A 19,569-nucleotide genomic window follows, 5' to 3' on the forward strand; every position below is an offset into this window, starting at 1 on the left:
TTAGATCTGTACATTCTCTAAATTTGATATAATTTAACCAGGCTTGATCAGATCCAATCATTTTTCTCAGCATCCAGGAGAAAATAATTGGATTAGATTCAGTCTGGCTGTAGGAATAAATCAGATCTAAAGAACATCAGAATTTGATAAATCTCGTTGATGGAATTATTCTGGTGAAATGGTTTACGCTTGTACAAAGAAGATTTGAGAATAATTCTCATGTTTAGGGTGAGATTCTCATAATAATGTCAGTCAAGACGCAAGCTTTTCCAATCAAATTACAAGTTCATACACAATAATTTACCATACACTACACGTGGTCACATCGAAGTCTGACATATACGACAGATGCGAATACTGGTATTTTCAAAAGTTCTTCAACCATCTCCGTCCATTTAAACGACTAATGCACCTGAAATCGTTGACAAAAAGGTCAAAACTTCGTATCTCATCACGAATTCGCCTCAACTTCAGCGTACACACGTACATATCTACTCTAAGCCCTATCCAGTGCCCACTTATGTGTACATGTACTCGTTAATAGGTTTAAGCGCACACGTAGACATACGTAGAAGACCAACAGACTATCTAGAGACGAGAAGGTACAAAGACCCGGTCAAGGCGCCGCTATAATTCCATAAATACGGTAAGTTGTACAGCATGGAGCTAGATTTGAAGCACGAGGACCGACGCGTGACATAACAGAACAGTTAGAAATTATCGAAGTAAAAAATTGCACGACGATGCATCGCGTCGAGACGGTTTTTCGAAGCGTTTCATCGCTAATAAGCGGAGGTAACTGACAGAAAAAATCGTCTGGTACCCGTTAACGAGATGCTATTTTCCATACGCTTTTTCGCTTGGACGCCTCGCACGGAGCTCTACACCAACTCGGCGACACATTCCTAATTATAACATTTTTCCTAACCGTCGAACTGCTATCGTTGCATTGTTTTATGATGGCAAGTGTGCGAGGTCTTTGGTATACAGAGCCCAGATGTAGCTATATTTTTCGCCAATTTATATCGAGTTCGCGTTCGTTCGATGTGTGAAAATTACTTTTTTGGTCGTTTAAATGCATCTTTTCGCCGGACGTCACCCGCGCCGTCATGTTTTCATTGTTTTGGTTTGTATTGGTGTACTTGATGGATCGGCTGATACATGTGAAAAACGAAGTGCAGCTTTCGACACCTCGAGGTTTCTATACGACTATTCGTAATTTGAGTGACAGTTCGTATGTGATTTCAACACCCTCAGTTCCACCGAAATCATTGGTGTCCTCGTCGTCTTATTCTATCAGTTCCCAGCCGGCGTTAACTATCACACTGGCCGATGGAAATGTGCTCGAAGCATTCAGAACGATGAATTTTCACAGGTAAGTTTTAGTCCGGCATATGACAATAGGAGTAATTGCACCCCCCCTGCCGATCATCCGGTACAACTTTTTTCTTAAAAGGGACATCCTAAGGAACATTTTAAAGCAAACTTGCTCAAGAAAAAGTTGGCCATACTTACAAAATGGCGGCCATTTTGATTGAAAGGTCAGAAATCGCAGATTTCGCGTTTCAACATAGGGCTTGCGTGAAATTTTTCAAACTTCACAAACGTAGATCAAAAGATCATGCAAAAATTCATCACCTGTCCCAATTTCAAGTGCTAAAGTGCGTTTTTCGATTTTTGGTGAATTTTTGAAAATCAAATTTGGCCAAAAATGAGGGGAAAAATCAAAATTTTACCAAATTGACCAAGAAAGCTGCAATTTGGGATATATCCTATTTTCGACATGCCAAATCGATTGGAAACGGTTTCAATCCATTTTGAGCAGTTCTGGAGCCTCCAGCAGATTTTTGAAACTCGAAATTCCCACAAAATTCCATCAAATTTGAGTTGTAAAGCTGAAATTTATTCTAAAAACTAATTTCAATACGCTACGAAGTACTGCAGGCAAATTTCAAGTCGTTTTGGAGTCTCCAGCGACTTTTTTGAAAATTCCTGGAGCCTCCAGTAGATTTTTGAAACTTGAAATTTCCCCAAAATTTCATCAAACTGAGATAGAGAGTCGAAATTTATTCTAAAAACTTATTTTAACACATTCTGAAGACGATTCCAGGTGTGTTCAAGTCATTTTAGAGCCTCCAGCGACTTTTTTGAAAATTACTGGAGCCTCGGCCAATTTTTGAAACTTTAAATTTTCACAAAATTTCATCAAACTGAGATGGAAATCTGAAATTTACTCTACATTCCAATTTCACCACCCTCTGAAGATGACTTCAGGAGGGTTCAAGCCATTTTAGAGCCTCCAGCGACTCTTCTGAAAATTACTGGAGCCTCCAGCAGATTTTCGAAACTTGAAATTTCCCCAACATTAATTTATCAATTGGAGTATAGGCAAGCTGAAATTTACTTCGCAGACTACATGATGGTTTAAAATGGTTTTGAAGCTTCCGGCTACTTTTAGGAAATTTCAATTTTCCAAAAAAACGCCATACAACCTTTCAAAAAGTCGCGTCGCTGGAGGCTCCAAAACGACTTGAAATCCACCAGCAGTCAACTTCGTAGCGTATTGAAATTAGTTTCCAGAATGAATTTCGACTCTTCATCTCAGTTTGATGAAATTTTGGAAAAATTTCAAGTTTCAAAAATCTACTGGGGGCTCCAGTAATTTTAAAACAAGTCGCTGGAGGCTTTAAAATGCCTTGAACCCCTTCAGAGGGTGTTAAAATTGTAGTGTAGAGTAAATTTCAGCTTTCCATCTCCATTTTAATTAAATTTTGGACAAATTTGAAGATTCAAAAATCTGCGTGAGGCTCCAGGAATTTTCAAAAATCTGCTGGAGGCTCCAAAACGACTTGAAATTCACTTGCGGTACTTCGTAGCGTATTGAAATTAGTTTTCAGAATAAATTTCAGCTTTACAACTCCAATTTGATGGAATTTTGTGGGAATTTCAAGTTTCAAAAATCTGCTGGAGGCTCCAGAACTGCTCAAAACGGGTTGAAACCGTTTCCAATCGATTTGGCATGTCGAAAATAGAGTATATCCCAAATTTTAGCTTTTTTGGTCAATTTGGTAAAATTTTGATTTTTCCCCTCATTTTTGGCCTTAAATTCGATTTTTAAAAATTCACCAAAAATCGAAAAACGCACTTTAGCACTTGAAATTTTGTCAGGTGATAAATTTTTGCATGATCTTTCGATCTATCTTTGTACAGTTTGAAAAATTTCGTGTAAGTCTTATGTTAAAACGCGAAATCTGCGATTTCGGCTGACCTGTCAATCATAATGGCCGCCATTTTGTAAGTAAGGCCAACTGTTTTTTTGGGCAAGTTTGCTTTAAAATGTTCCTTAGGATGTCTCCTTCAAGAAAAAAGCTGTCTCGGTTGATCGGCGGGGGGGTGCAATTACTCCTATTGTCATATACCCGACTATTTGATTTATTGTTATTTATCTGAACATAGATACCTATACCTATGTTTTATTACTTACTTATGAGGGACACGGTAAGATAGTGCGAACGACCTTGAGGGGCTAGAGAGGTTGTTCTAGAGTGATGGGGAAAGGGAAGTGCTTGCTAACATTGAAACTGAGTAGATAGGTACTCCGAATATCTCCATCGATGCCTTATTATCCTTGGACATAATTGTTGCTTATTTTGAATTCATAGGTAGGGCTCTACCATTTCACCAGCCTTTCTGAACATTATTTTAAAAATAGGGTGAGAGGAAGAGGGAGGTGCTGTAAACTTCGGGACTGAGTGATGAAATCAAAAGATACAAGACAACGATAAAATAAATGCTTCCTTCCTCGTTGAAAAATTTCCTGATACAAATGTATTTTTTTGAATTGCAATAAGTAGGACACATCTGCTCTAAAAATGTAAATTTCATAAAATTATTCAACACGTACTACTCACAATTAGTGCTTAGAATTAGATGGGTTAACGTATCAAAGTGACGCACTACTACCTAATAAATTTTACTTCTAAGAATCTAACGCGGAAGAAAATATCGCGAATCCTTTCAAAATAAAGGAAATAAATAGTAAAGCTTGCGAATAACCCCAAAATCGAGCCACGCGATTTCTGAAGGGTTCGACGAATTACGACGATTTCCCCATCAAGACGTCGGTCGTCGTTCGCGAATCGAGTAGGTACTTATAATAAAAATAAATCTTCGCGGCTTAAGAATTGTAAACTCTTCCTGACCTCTTGCAACATAATTTGAAACGTATTTCTCCATCGGTCAAACGACCCGGGGCACTTTGCAATAAATCGTGACAATAAATTCTACCAACCAGACAACGTACGGTGTACTATCTTTAAAATGAACTACGAGTACGACTACTTTGTTATTTTCCCAAGTCAACGCGACGAATATTAAAATACGCCGCGGATACGACGGATGTTCTCCAGTTTCGCGAATCGTAATAATAATTCAGTAGTAGTATCTACCCTATTTCCTTGCACGTTTGGGCAAATAACGTTCTTATATTTGTTCGTACATGTATGTACATATGTGGTTTCAGATCTAAAATGAACGAATACTTGTGCGACGATTTCATTACTTCCGCCAAAATCACGCCGATCGTGGGACGCATTCTGGATTCTGATACTGATAACAGAAACATGGAGACTAAATTGATACGAGATGTGGGTTCAAATTCGTATAAGAATTGGTTGATGAGGTGAGTTCGATCAAATTTTCAATTTCCACTCTACAAAATAATTATATTTAAAGCGTTATTTTCAAAATAATCGAAGAGAGATTGGACAACATTTTCGGAGAGAAAAAAAAAGAAGAAAGATGACAAGAAATTCGCCATTGGTGAGCATAAAAATACCAAAAAACACCTCTTTTGAGCTCGGACTCTCCTATTTGACTTTTGAGCGTAACCAAGGAGTCAAACGAGCCTTGAAATAAAAGAAATTTTCATAGTAATTTTACATCCGCGTTATTGGGGCACGATAAGCGTGCCTGTAACTCAACTTCGACGCGACCTTTTCTGCAAACAAGATGGAAATTAATTAATATAAATGTATATCCGCTTCCTTTTTGTGGGTCAAATCTTTTAGCATCTTTTAAAATTTCACCACAGAGATGGTAAATAAATATCTATACACCGAGTGCACCTGAAGCCTTATAAAACAAACGCTAGAATAAAGCTCTGAAATATTTAAGAAAAAGTATCGTAGCGAGCTACCGAGATTTTCCGGCCGAATTTTCAGAATATTACAAATGTTTGGTACAGTTTGTAAAACAGGCGGATGCTCTCACAAGGGAACCTGTCAAGGTCTTCAACTCCGATTTGAAAGGGACTGCGATTTTTAAAGAGACCACGGTCTGAAACCCTTAATTGATTTTTGGATTCTTGGTGAATTTTTGAAAATGGAATGCTGATAAAAGAATGTTTATACCTACTTATTTGTTTATTTTTTCAATACAAATGATTAAAAGTAGTCCTGAAACTAATATCAACTTCCCCAAATTGAATTTCACTATTTTTTCGTCATTCTGGAGACTCCGTGATTTGCTTCCAGAATTTTAAAATTTCTTCAGAAGACGTGGAAATTAATTGGGTAACTAAACATCGGATTTTGAATTTCCACGTCTTTAGGAGAAATTTTAAGATTGAAATTTAAAAATCATAGGGAAAGGATTCAAAATGGAAATAAGTGCACTTTACTCACAAATTCAACAAAACGATAAAACTTTTTGACAATTTCTACCAAAAAAAAAAACTACTTTCGGTAATTTACTTAAGACCTGTTGACGATATTGTCAAAATCTGTTGGCAAAATTGGAATCGTAACCGTAACGAACTATGTTCGGTAACTTTTAAGTTTTTATTTTTTATTAAAAATAAATTTCGGTTTCGCGATATATATATTGTTGGTTACGTATAAAATGGTTTTTTAGTTCTTTTCGTAAAATCGCGTAAACTGTTGGCTGTTAAATTATTGTTGTTTTTTCGTTGTTTTCGTTAGTTAATAAGTTCGTTCGCGTTATTATTATTCTTGTCGTCGTAAAGTAAAGTCATCGAGCTTTTTGCTCAATCTCTTTTGTCTGGTTTATTGATCGTTAGGTCAATGACCGTTTGTAATAAATATTTACATTTATTTTGTTGAAGTTTGTTTTCGATTTGTCGAATGTTAGGCAAGTTTAATATTGTTGTGAGTCAGATTTATCGATTGTGTATCGATTTATCGTACATGGTAGCGTAGAGCGTAGTTCGTGAAAGCTCTGTTTCGCAATTCGACGTCCTGTGTGGAATTTTCTGGCTTGTGTAGCTTCAGCGTATTGGTTCGTGTAGTGTTCGACGAAGTAAATGTCGACAGTCCTGTCCTATTTGCGGTCAGGAAAATCGGTCAACGTAGACGACGACGATAGTAGTGTAGACAAGCGTAAATCGAGCGCCGAGTTTCGTGGTTTTTCTGTAAAGGAAAAACCAGAACAAAGTATACCGAAGTCGAAAGGTAAAAGTAAAGTAAACGTCGAGCACGTATCTGAGTCAGCAGGTGATACCGAAGCTGGTCCAAGTTCGTCGGGTTCCGGTGATATTTCCAACGATCCGTCGATCCCTGTTGATTCCGTTCCTCCTCCGTCTAATCCACCATCTGGTCCTCCACCTCCTCCACCTCCTGGTCCATCCGACGACGAGTCCGAAGGTAGTGAAAGTAGCGACGACGAGTCCGACGACGTAGCAGCTGTAGAATCCGATTCGAGCAGTTCGTCGAGTGAAAGTATGTTCGGTGCCGGTGATAGTCGCGTAATGGAGTCGATGGTCTTTCGCGGTACGGGCTTCGTGTCCTGGAAGAGAAAAATAAAGGTTATTTTGGCGGCCAAAGGACTTCAAACCGCGATTCTCGAAGTAAATATGTTATCGGCGCGTAAAAAAGCGAAAGCACTCGAAATTTTAATTAGGCACGTAGCTGAGAACGTTTTCCGACTGGTCAAGGAGACAGAGGACCCGTACGTATTCTGGACGGAGCTGAATTCCTTGTACCAGGCGGAAAACCAAGCAGCAATTATCGACTGTCGAACTCGTATTTCGAAGATTGTCATCGATATGTACAAAGGTCCGAAGGAGTTCTTGGAGGCATTTTATACGCTCGTCAACGATATGGAGAGTTTGGACGTGAAGTTGACTCCATCGGAAACGTATACGTATCTGATAAATGCTTTGGGCAATTCGCCCAAGTACGAGTCAGTGCGTATGACTGCTCGGGGACTGATTCACGTCACAGCTGGAGATCCAAATCCAAAAGTAATCTCCTCGTTGCTTTTGAGTTTGGAAGATACCTCGAAGAACTCCTCGACCTCGAAGAGTTCGACAAGTACCGGTTCAGCGATGGCCGCATCCGATCAATCCGGTAATAATAATAATCGTAATCGTAATCGTAATAAATCGCGTAGTAGTAATTCGAACTCGTCCGGTAATTCGTCGAACGGTAACGGTGATCGTAGTGGTAAAAATGGCTTCGTTCAAGCCAAAGATCGTACCTGCTATAAGTGTAATAAACGGGGCCATATGGCCAAGTCTTGTCGATCCGCCGGAGGGAATTATAGAAACGATACCAACCCTCGGGGAAGAAATCGTTTGCTATCGATGCAATCTAACCGGGCATATAGGTCGTAATTGTCCGCAGAACGGTGATTCGTCGCGTAATAACGGTGGTAACGGTTCGTCGAGTGGTACGTCGGGTACGTCTGGTACTGCAGGTTCGTCCGGTTCGTCAGGTCCTCGTCCGTCTATCGCGTTAGGTCTTTTTCCGCCGACATCTGGAAAAAAAGAAAATTTTTCGTTAGATGAAGGTCGTAGGTGTAATATCGTAGATGAATTCGTGAAAGATAGGTTCGGTCGTAGCAGTTTCGGTGATAGTATCGCGATTTCAAATTTCGGAAATTCGCGTAACGTAAATATCGGTTCGAATTATTTTTTAGGTGACTCGACCGCTTTAAACCTCGGTGAAGAAAATGCGTATGTCGAGACAAACGACGACGACGGCGTCGATTTTATCACGTTTGTCGTCGACAGTGGTGCGACTTCGCATTTTCTAAAACATCCCGGAGTCCTACTCGATGAGAGGAAAGTAAACGAGAGTTTGCAATCCGCTCATTGTGAGGTATCTCTGATGAAAGAGGGAGTTGGTAAATTGAGAGTCTTAGCCGATGACGGAAACGTCTATTGGTTAAACGAGGTATACTATGTACCTAGTCTTTCGTTTAGTCTTCTGTCCGTGTCGAAAATCGTAGCGAACGGTTATCGTTTCTTCTTCGATGAAGATCCTCTTTTGGTCGATCCTGCGGGAAATATAGTATCTAGATTAGTTCTTAACGATAATGGATTGTATACGATTCAATTTATGATCAATATACCTCCTCTCTTGTATTCTTGTTCCAATTATTCATCTGCGTTGATTACAAACGATAATAGTGACTCGACAAGTGTAGGTAATACCTCGACGACGATAGGTAATGATTCTGGAGTCGTAGTTTCGAACGTTTCAAGTGTAGGTATAGGAAATACCAGTACGTGTAGTGACAGTGATGTAAATCTGAAAAATAAAAAGAAAGTAAATAGGTTAAAAGGTGAAGGTGACATCTGGCATCGTAGGTTGGCTCATACGAGCAAGACGGTACTAGATAAGATTCCTGAGTTACGTGGATGTGATTGCCCACCTTTCAATCAGTGTCAAATTTGCTGTAAAGCAAAACAAAAGAAACATACCTACGATTCAAGTAGGTATAGGTATCCGAATCCGCTCGATCTCGTTCATATAGACGTAATGGGTCCTATTACTGAAGGACTAGAGGGCGAGCGATACTTGATTGGCTTCGTAGATGACTGTACGAGATGGGGAGTAACGTTCGGAATGAGAAGTAAAGCCGAAGTAGGTACCTACCTAAAAAAATATGTTAATATTAGTGAAACGTTATGGAATACGAAGGTTAAGCGTATAAGGTGCGACAACGCTAGCGAGTTTATCGGAGGTACCTTCAAAGAGTTCGTCGATGAGAAAGGCATATCGATGCAGAACAGTGAGCCGTATGAGAAGCAGCATAATGGCACCGTCGAGCGTTTTTTCCGAACCATCCAGGAAAAAATGCGAGCTCTGTTATACGAAGGCGGGTTAACGAATAAATTTTGGCTTTACGCTGCATACACGGCGAACTACGTGTACAATCATTTACCGCATTCTGCCTTGAACGATCTGTCACCGTACGAGCTGTGGAATCGCCGAAAGCCGGATTTATCGAGAGTAAGATTGTTTGGAAGCGTTGCACGAGTTCTGGTACCGCCTGAAAAGAGAAAGAAAACTGATGAGAAGTCGATCGATATGGTTTTACTCGGTTTTACAGAGACAGGTTATGTATTGTACGACGTTTTACGAAATAAATTTACGAATTCGAGTTGCGTAGAAGTAGACGAAACGCGTAAGATACACGATGTTATTAACGATCATTTGTTAAAAACATCGGTATCAGTGAGTGTAAGCGATGTAAATATCGTACCTACGGTAACACCGGTATGTAACGTTGATTCAGCTCCTGGTTGCTCCAATTGGATAAACCCAGATGAGCTGACTGAAGCCGAACGTAGCGGTGATATTTTAGTAGATCGTAGTTTAATCGATACATCATCTTCGGATGAACGTAGCGACGATTTTGCTTGCTTTGCACTCGCTGGGGTCGATGACCTTACGTATGAAGAAGCGTTAAACGGTCCTGAGTCGAAATTTTGGCGTGTAGCAATAGATGAAGAGTTAAAGGCGATGGAGATCAAAGACGTTTGGTATTCAGCATCTGAAAAAAGCGTAAATAAAGAGAATTATTCGAAAGTAGATAGTAAGTGGGTTCTAAAGAAAAAAATCAACTTGAATGGTGGGGTGAAATTTAAGGCTAGATTGGTGTTGCGTGGTTTCAAAGACAACCATTTTTATGAGTTGGATGAAATATACGCTCCAACACCTAATCAACCGATAATACGCTCGATGCTCAATCTAGCTATGGTCAACAAGTGGCAGTTGAGACAGCTAGATGTGAGTACTGCATTTCTCAATGGAGATATAAACCGAGGTATTATGTTCAACCCACCGAAAGGGACTAACGAAGAGAAAGGTGTCGTATATATTCTCAAACGTTCGTTATATGGATTAAAAACGAGTCCCAAGTCGTGGAACGCAAAATTGAACGAGTACTTACTTTCGCTCGGTTTCGTAAGGAGTAAAGTCGATCCTTGTGTGTATTTCGATGCCGAAAATCCTCTACGTTGCGTGTTTGTCGTTTACGTAGACGATTTTCTAATTACAGGTTGCGATGATCGTCTAATTGAGTGGTTGGTCAAGCGATTGAATGAGCGTTTTGGAATCAGAGACCTGGAACAATGCAAGAAGTTCATTGGAATGGAAATTAATCGTAGTAAAGAAAAGTTAGAAATACATCAAAATTCATATATCGAGCAGTTAGTTAATGATTACGGTTTATCTAATTCGAATAGTATTTCAACTCCAATCGAACCGGGCTTGAAAATTACCAATCTCAAGCTCGATAAAAGTTATGAAACCAAAGTGCGTGGTCTCTTAGGAAGTTTAAGTTACATAGCAAGGGGAACACGTCCCGATATCGCTTTTGCTGTAAACTTTCTAAGCAGATACCAGCACTTGGCAAACAAGGAGCTATTCGAATATAGTAAGCGTATTCTCAGGTATCTACGTAGTACGTTAGACGTGAAACTTACCTACGTAATACCTGAAGTAGTTGATAAACACTCTGTAAGAGTGTACGTAGATTCGGACTTCGCTGGTGATTGTTTAGATAGGAAGTCAACGTCTGGAATTTTTGTGTTACATTATGGTAACGTAATTGACTGGGTAGTCAAGAAACAAAATTGTGTTAGTCTTTCGTCGTGTGAAGCTGAATACGTTGCGTTAAGTACGTCTGGAAAGGAAGTCTTGGCTTGGCGAAATCTGTTTGTCGAATTAGAAGTTCGTATTGACACCGTACCGGTGTATTGCGATTCTAATGCAGCGATTGCCGTTGCGAATACGGTCGAATCGAAACGTACCAGACATATAGATGTCTGTTATCATCATATACGCGATTTAGTCACAAAACAGATCGTTTACTTGCAAAAGATATCTTCGGCGGATCAACTTGCCGATATTTTAACCAAAGCCACGACACGTACCGTATTCGACAGACTCTGTGAGTCATTATTTAACGCTTAAATTAAGTCTTCGAGTCGATTTTTATGTAATTTAAGTATAGTTTAACTGAAATTTTGCTGTAAAAATATTTTTGTTTCAAAGTGTTTACAAACACCGGTAATGATAAGAAGCAACAAGTTTTACGTTTATTTTAGTGGTACGCGTGTTAGGGAAAATATTTTTATGGTGGGGTGTTGGCAAAATTGGAATCGTAACCGTAACGAACTATGTTCGGTAACTTTTAAGTTTTTATTTTTTATTAAAAATAAATTTCGGTTTCGCGATATATATATTGTTGGTTACGTATAAAATGGTTTTTTAGTTCTTTTCGTAAAATCGCGTAAACTGTTGGCTGTTAAATTATTGTTGTTTTTTCGTTGTTTTCGTTAGTTAATAAGTTCGTTCGCGTTATTATTATTCTTGTCGTCGTAAAGTAAAGTCATCGAGCTTTTTGCTCAATCTCTTTTGTCTGGTTTATTGATCGTTAGGTCAATGACCGTTTGTAATAAATATTTACATTTATTTTGTTGAAGTTTGTTTTCGATTTGTCGAATGTTAGGCAAGTTTAATATTGTTGTGAGTCAGATTTATCGATTGTGTATCGATTTATCGTACAAAATCTGACAATTTTCAATTTTGAATAATTTTCTCAAAACCAGGACTACTAGACGTATTTAGGGAATTTTCGTAAGAACTGGATTTTTTGGAAATCGTAAAAAAAATCAAACCTTTTCGTGTAAAGTAATTATGACCAAAATTAGGAATTCTTTGGAAATTATCCAAATTAGGAGTTCTTTGGAAAGTCGAAAATTGAGACTTTTTGGATGCTTTGAAAAAAATAATTCTTTTTTTATAGAATTTTGGTAAAAATGGCAGATTTTTTGGCAATGATTGCAAGAATCAGAGCTTTTTACAAGAAATTATGACTAAAATCAGGACTTTTTTTTGGCAATGATCCAAAGTAAGGACTTCTTTCTGGCAATTAAAGCAAAAATTAGAACTTTGTGTATGTTTCTGCGAAAACAGGACTTTTTTTGGCAATTTTGGCAAAAACAGAATTTGATAATTTTGTAGCAATCATGATGAGAGTTGGGACTTTTTTTTTCATGGAATTATGACCAAAATCAGAACTTTTTAGCCATATAGTGATCCAAATTAGGGCTTTTTGGTACTTTTGACAAAAATTGAGATCTGTCAAGAAGTGCTTCAAGAAACGGGACATTCAGACAATTTTGGCAGAGAATATTATGATTACTCAATTAGCTTCATGTATGTTCCCAGCCACATAGGTATCACTGGAAACGAAACTGTTGATAGATTAGCAAAAACAGCCGCTACTCCCTCCCCTCTTACCACTCTCACTCCTGATGACATTAAATCTCTAATCACTCACAACACATTTACTAACTGGCAGAACTTTTGGTCACAACAAACTTCAAACAAACTCTTCCAACATAAAAAAACTACTCTCCCCTGGAAAAATCTAGGCCACCTGAACAGAAAAGAAGAAATCCTGATTACCAGACTAAGAATAGGCCACACAAAAATTACTCATAACCACTTATACCAAAAAGAACCAAAACCCTCATGCCAATTTTGCAGAAACGAACCCATATCCATCCAACACATACTTTTCAACTGTCCCCAACTAAAACAAAACAGACTTACACTACACATAAAAGAAAACCCACCTACTATCCCTGACGAACCCTCAGAAATACAAAAATTCGTCTCCCTAGTAGAAAACATCGGCCTCACAAACCAAATCTAGCCCCCCCCCTTACGGGTGTAATAATCTTGTAATTATAAACACCCCCCCCCCCCAAAAAAAAAAAAATAGGACTTTTTAGAGAATTTCAACTAAAAACACCTCAAAGGACTTGTTTTAGCAAATACGACCAACATCAGGACTTATAAAGCTATTAAGGCAAAAATCAGATCTTTTTGGATGTTTTGTCGAAATCAAGACCTTTTTTCGGCAATTTTGACAAAAACAGGACTTGGGAATTTTGATAAAAATTGGATATTTTGAAAATCGTGACAAGAATTGGTATTTTTTTAGAGAGAGAATTATAACCAAAATCGCGACTTTTTATAACAAGACATACTTAGTTAGTAATCCAATCCAAATTAGGACTACTTTGTCAATTTTGACAAAAATTGAGACCGAATGTAGTGTTGTTTTTGTTTTTCACACATTTGTAGGTAAAAATTAATTCACTCCTTTCACTGCGCGATATATGTATTAAGGCAAAAATAAGGTCTTTTAGGATGTTTTAGTAAGATCAAGACGTTTTTTTTGGAGATTCACTAAAATTAGAACCTGTTGAGAATTTTTCCAAAAAACGTCACATTTTGGAAATTTTGTCAAAAAGCAAGACTTCGTTTGGTCATAATCACCAAAATAAATATTTTTTGGCAAATATCACCAAAATTAGGACTTCTTTCGCAATTGAGATTAACTCAAATTAGGTAAGAATATCTTCCCAACTTCATGGATAAAATTTTGTAGAAATTTCAACTTTAAATAACCCTCTGCAGACTCCAAAACTGTTCAAACCTGGTTTTAATCGATTCTAGGGTAAAAAGTACCTAGGGTTCAGACCAAATTTCAGCTTTCTCGATCAATTTGGTAAAATACTTATTGATTTTATCACATCTTTGACTGAAATCCAATTTTCTAACTTGAAATTTTGGCAGCTGATGTATTTTTGCAAATTACTTACAATAAGCATTGTGCAAAAATTTTCGGTAGAATTATTGCATTCATTGATAAACTTTGCCAATTATGAGTTCTGAAAAAAATGTTGGGGAATTTGGAAAATCTGAAAAATTTGAAAAATCTAGCCACGAGAACTAGAAAAAGGTCAGCGGAAATTATTTTTTCGAAAGACTGGACCCAAAATTCTGCACATTCATATCACTCAGATAAAAACACAGGAGAGAAAATTCGACCAATAAAACGCCCGCTTCGAACTGCCAACTGTTAATTAAATTTTAAGACGAAAACGATTGGTTGCCTTTGAAAGCATTGGAAAAAGGATTTATGTAATATACTACATCGTGGTAAATGTAGCCTGTTGACAAGAGGCCAAGGAAGCAGCTTCAAAAGTACAAAATACGTACAAGAAGAGCCGACACGAGCGAATCACCTCCGCGTTATTTTTCGTAGCACAGCGTGGTTTAAAGATGTCGTACAGATAATTACGTTACTCAACTTAATTAAAAGCGAAGTCGCGAATACAGCTCGGTATTTTGCCCTCTTGTTCTTCCCCTCCTGCCTCTCACTTCATCGCTTATTAATTGATGACACCTTTTGACAATAATTTTAGCGTACGCGATTTAGTTATCCACCGAACAGAAGCGATATATAGCCATAACACGACCGGTATATTAATTTCATTGTCCTATAATCCTGCAGCGTAACGGGTGCCTGGTGCAGTGACGTAAGCGAAGAATTTATCGAAGGGGCGACGATTTTTTTTTTGCACCAAGTTTGAAGTGTTTTAATCGGGCTCGTGCCATCCATCAATTCTATATCGTTGTGTCGTGTGATTACACGTGTGTATGAAAAATTAACCCTTTTGTATGAATGTTGGTATCGCATCTGCTAAGCGAGAAACGAGCCCAGAATGAGATATTTTTGGACGTGTGTTATAACTATGTAATAATCCTAAATCCATCGTTAGCACAAAGCCACTCATCGCTGCTGCCCTCACCTAGGTCATTGGTTCTTTTAATCACTCGAAGGTACGCAATACGAGTACACAAGGTCCAGGCACCTCTGCAACTTCTGCAAGTATTCAGTTTTGAGTTTCAAGAACCTTTGAATCCATTAGACACACATGCTATGTATTTTGTAGAGAATAACATAGGTAAATAAAAAGGCCGACGTTCGATATCGAAGTAAATGGCTTTTAGTCGACGTTGTTTTACTTCATTGTCTTGGGAATGCTAATGAAACCAGAAACGGATACAGCACAAGTAGAGCTGTCAATTTGATGTCAAGTCAACATTTTATTCTCTCAACATCGTGTACCTACCTTTCTTTGTTTTTCATTTTGCAAGATGAGCATATATATAAGACTCGAATATCTGTTTTTTTCTTGTTTCTTCTCTTGTAGAGCATTAGGGTTAATTTAAAACAATTAATATTACTTTACAACACTTAGGTACCTATACATTAGAAACCCATTCCACAATAAGGGTCATAAATGTGTAATTGCGCGAAAGCAAAACTTCTTATCTTCCTGCTTCGGATTGAGGAAATACAAAATAATTCATTAATTTGAGAATAAAGCTCTTGAACCATTTGTAGATTAATTCACATCAACCAAACAAATGTGATTTTTAAAACCTCCTCTGTCATTCGAATTTGCTTGATTTTTTTTTACAGCGTCTGTCCACCGGACCACTGCGATTGCCCCCGAAACACCGTCCGCAGGGAAAATAAAGAGGCTCTATTTATTTTCACATCAACTCAGGGTTTCGAATACGTAATGATGAATTTTTGAAAATAATTGGGCCAAAAATTTGAAAAATCAAAATTTTACTCGATTGGCCAAGAAAGCTTTGTCCTATTTTCAACCTCCCAAGTCGATGCAGCTCATTTAAAGCCTCTAGCAAGTTTTTGAAAAAAATAAATTTTCATAAAATTTCACCCAAAAAAAAAGTAGGAAAGCTAATTAAGCCTATTTACTTTAGACTTCAATGATGAACCGATTTGAGGTGGTTTCAAACCCGTTCTGGAGCCTCCCTCAACTTTTTAGAAATGAGAGATTTTGAAGAAAAAAAAAGACCCAAACTCCGTTCAATTAAACTTAAACCTATGCTTTCCAATTTCTTTGAGTAGAATGTGCATTTTTCAATTTCTGATTTCTGGCAAATTTTTGAAAATCAAATAAAAACGAGAAAAAAAATCGAAATTTTACTAAATTGACATAGAAAGCTGAAATTTGGGTCATATCCTATTTTAGACCTGTCAAATCGATTAAAAACAGTCTCAAACCGTTTTGAGCAGTTCTGGAGTCTCGAGCCGGTTTTTGAAATTTGAGATTTCCACAAAATTTCATCACGAAGTTAATTTCACTCAAGTTCCTACTCTAGCTGAAAAATATGCTGTTACAAGCCTATAATTAGTCGTAAAATTCAATCCTCGCATGAAATAAAGAAATAGAAATGACTTGAATTCCTCACAACCTCGAACTGTAGTTGTACAGATGTCAGCTATTATAATTCGTCTCTAAACTAAATCACTTTATCACAGGACAATCAGCAACGGCAACAAACCAGAGCAAAGAAATTCATCGCAACGCCAAGATGTGCTACGATCTGGATACGTGGAAGGTCATTTCAAAAAACCGTTTTATAAAGTTCGAGGCAGCAATACTCGTAGTGACGACGACAGCCATGGTAACAGTAACAAGTACAACAACAACGTCGAAGATGAAGATATTTATTCCGGAATGTCGTTTCCTGCTTATCACGGTACATTTACTTTTCTTTCTGTTAACTACGGCGCTTATTTACCTTCATCTTTGTATCACAACTTTTTTTCATTTATTTTCTTTTTCATACTCGATCGTACTTTTGCCTCGAAGCTCTGGTTGTGCAGTGCGCTGTATGTCCATTTGATACAAATACTTCCACCTTGGCTTTATTTTTTTTCAAAAATGTGTATAACTAATGAAAGGAATGGTGTGGTCATTTCTCAGCTCCTTTAGTTTTGTTTTTCTCTTACGTACCTAGTTCCTGTTCCACTTGGTATTGACCTTTTCCAAAAAAGATTCCATATTTCATCGTCATTTTTGTTTTCTTTGTTTCAAAATGAAATAGTTATTTCAGCATGCACAGACTTTATCCCTTCGTTCACAAATTTTCCAAACTTGAGCGCTATAACTAAGCGATTAATTGGAAAATTGTTACGATTGTAAAGAGTTTTGTTTTTGACCTGCTGTTGAAAGAATTATTTGCAGTTGGAAGGTAATACCAACTATGCTATGTGCTATCGTGTACACGTCGTTTCTCTTTAATACAATAATGAGAGGTCGAATATGATAACACTTTTATAGCTTCGGTGTACACCAAAGACGGCTGTAAAAGACATGAAAAAATGTTACTGCTTTCGTTTGGAAACATTTTTCAATATTGGTCATAAAGTTCATCCGTTATCGTCAAGTTATGGACGTATTTACCAAAGTGAAGCAGAAAAAAAACACGAGGAAGTTTTACTTCCATTTTGAAAAAAAAAAAACTGATCGAATTTCCTTTCTATATATGCTGCGTTGACACTAAGTTACTATAGCTACTGCAGGGTACGTACTGGTATGCCCATCTTTTATTTTATTTTTTTTAACGCGAGGTTACAAAAATGTTCTGACTCGAAATTCACTTTTCCTGTTGCCAAAGGATTTTTTTGAACTCGTACTACTTTCCAATTTGAACGAAACCCGGAAAGATCAAAAGAGCATCTCTTCAAACCCCCATAATCATTACCCAACTTTTAAGCCAAAAACCCTTCAAAAATGGTCAGCATACATTTTTGTCAAAATATTTATTTTTTGTGTGGGTAATTTTAACTCATTATTATAGCTTGCCCAACACCTTTTTCAAAAATCTCGCAAATCATTGCTAGAATTTTGGCTCCAAATTCTTCAAAAAAGTTCAGAAAACCATTTTGTTGGTTCGCCTCATTTTAAAAGGTTTCAAGGGGCGTGAACGCGTGCTAAGAGATGTTCGGGTGAATTTTGGAGAATTCAGGGGTGTGAACGTTGGGCTCAGAGATGGTCAGGTGAGTTTGGAAAAATTCAGGGGTGTGAACGCGTTCTCAGATATGTTTGGGTGAGTTTGGGAAAATTTAGGGGTGTGAACGCGTGCTCAGAGATGTTCAGGTGAATTTGCGAAAATTCAGAGGTGTGAACGCGTGCCCAAGTCGAACACTTTGTCCGGACCCTCCGGGCATGGTACAAACCAAGTCCGATGAAAAAGTAATATTCACGCTTGGTCCGGACACTTCGGAGATGGTACAAAATTGGCTGTACCAACCCCGAATTGTACAATTTCGGACTTATTGGTACACAACATATATATCAAAATTGGGTCATAAATGATGTCTTGGCGATTAATTGTAAAAAAGTGGTCCATCACTGGTGGTTCACCTTAATCAAAAATTCAAATAGTCACAACCCAACTTTGGATTCGGAATTCTTCAAAAATACACCTAAAAAAATGTTTGCTGAAATATTTGAATTTTTCGCAGAATTGTTAACCTATTTTAATAAGTTGCCAGGTCACTTTTCGACCTCTTAAAATTGGCAATAACGATCTAAAAATTGACACCAATGGTTTCGAAAATATTTCCCGAGTCTCGGGAATGATATCTTTCAATATTTTGGAACAATTAATGCGAAATTTTTGCGGAGAGAATATTTTCAAACACAAATTTACCCAAAATACTTGACCGATTTGCACATTTTTAGCTGTTCGGTGGAATCTTAAAGGCGGTCTTGGGTTTTGACAACAATGCCATAGATCAACGCAGAATCTCAAGTACTTTTATTTGTTACTGGGCCATTATTTCCAAAGTAGGTTGGTAGCGACAGGAGCGAAAAAACCACGATTTTTTCAAATATGCCTCCTCCTTAAGGGCCAATATCTGCCCTCCCGGAGCACCATGAGGGCTAATATTTTTTGTGGGTAACTTTAAAACAAAAAAATGAAGGTCAGTGCTGAATTTGGTTGCAATCTGCAGACTTGTTTTCACTATCCAATTTAATATTTTCTGATAAGTATCTTATGCCCTACTCATACAAATTAAAACTCATTGAATTTTAATTAGGCAGGCAAATATGTAAATTTTCATTTTTTTTTTTAAATACGCTTTATAACTAAGTATCCCTCAATTTTTCCATCACCTTATACCTCATACCAAAACTATCATCGATCATTGTCTGTGGGGTTTTATTCGCAGGTACATACATATCATAAAGAGCTTCTCAAGAGCAACCTAACAAAACGCTGCCGTTAACTCAATGTGATAATATTAACGTGATATCATTCTATGACCAAACTATGGTTTTCTTGCGTACCAAAACAATAAAATATAAAGTTATAAATTTTTTGAAGCTGCAGATTTCGCCTTTGAAAAAAAAAATGTCGTCGGCTATGTTTTAAAAGGCTATACTTTCCCACTGGTACAGGTATAAAAACACGATACTTTTACATCGTCTCTACTCGCGTAGCATATTGGACGTGTGGAATCTTTCCTTTTAATAGTAAATCAACAGCATGATAAATTTGTACGAGTATGTACATTTATAGTATACCTACATCTGAGTATGTGCGAGGAATCTAAACAGTTACGCTT

At 37.6% G+C, this 19,569-nt stretch overlaps 1 protein-coding gene across 1 annotated transcript in view; it reads left to right on the forward strand.

Moving 5' to 3' along the window:
- The first annotated feature begins 535 nt into the window (after positions 1-535).
- The window catches only part of LOC135833970 (uncharacterized), a 39,492-nt gene continuing 20,458 nt past the window's right edge, over positions 536-19,569 (forward strand). Inside the window, exons 1-3 of the mRNA XM_065347803.1 lie at positions 536-1,375; positions 4,523-4,681; positions 16,471-16,691. Of these exons, the coding sequence (XP_065203875.1) occupies positions 1,110-1,375; positions 4,523-4,681; positions 16,471-16,691 (646 nt within the window). The 5' untranslated portion in view covers positions 536-1,109. The remainder of the gene's footprint in view (positions 1,376-4,522; positions 4,682-16,470; positions 16,692-19,569) is intronic.

The sequence above is a fragment of the Planococcus citri genome, chromosome 2, assembly GCF_950023065.1.
Source record: "Planococcus citri chromosome 2, ihPlaCitr1.1, whole genome shotgun sequence".
Lineage (NCBI taxonomy): Eukaryota > Metazoa > Arthropoda > Insecta > Hemiptera > Pseudococcidae > Planococcus > Planococcus citri.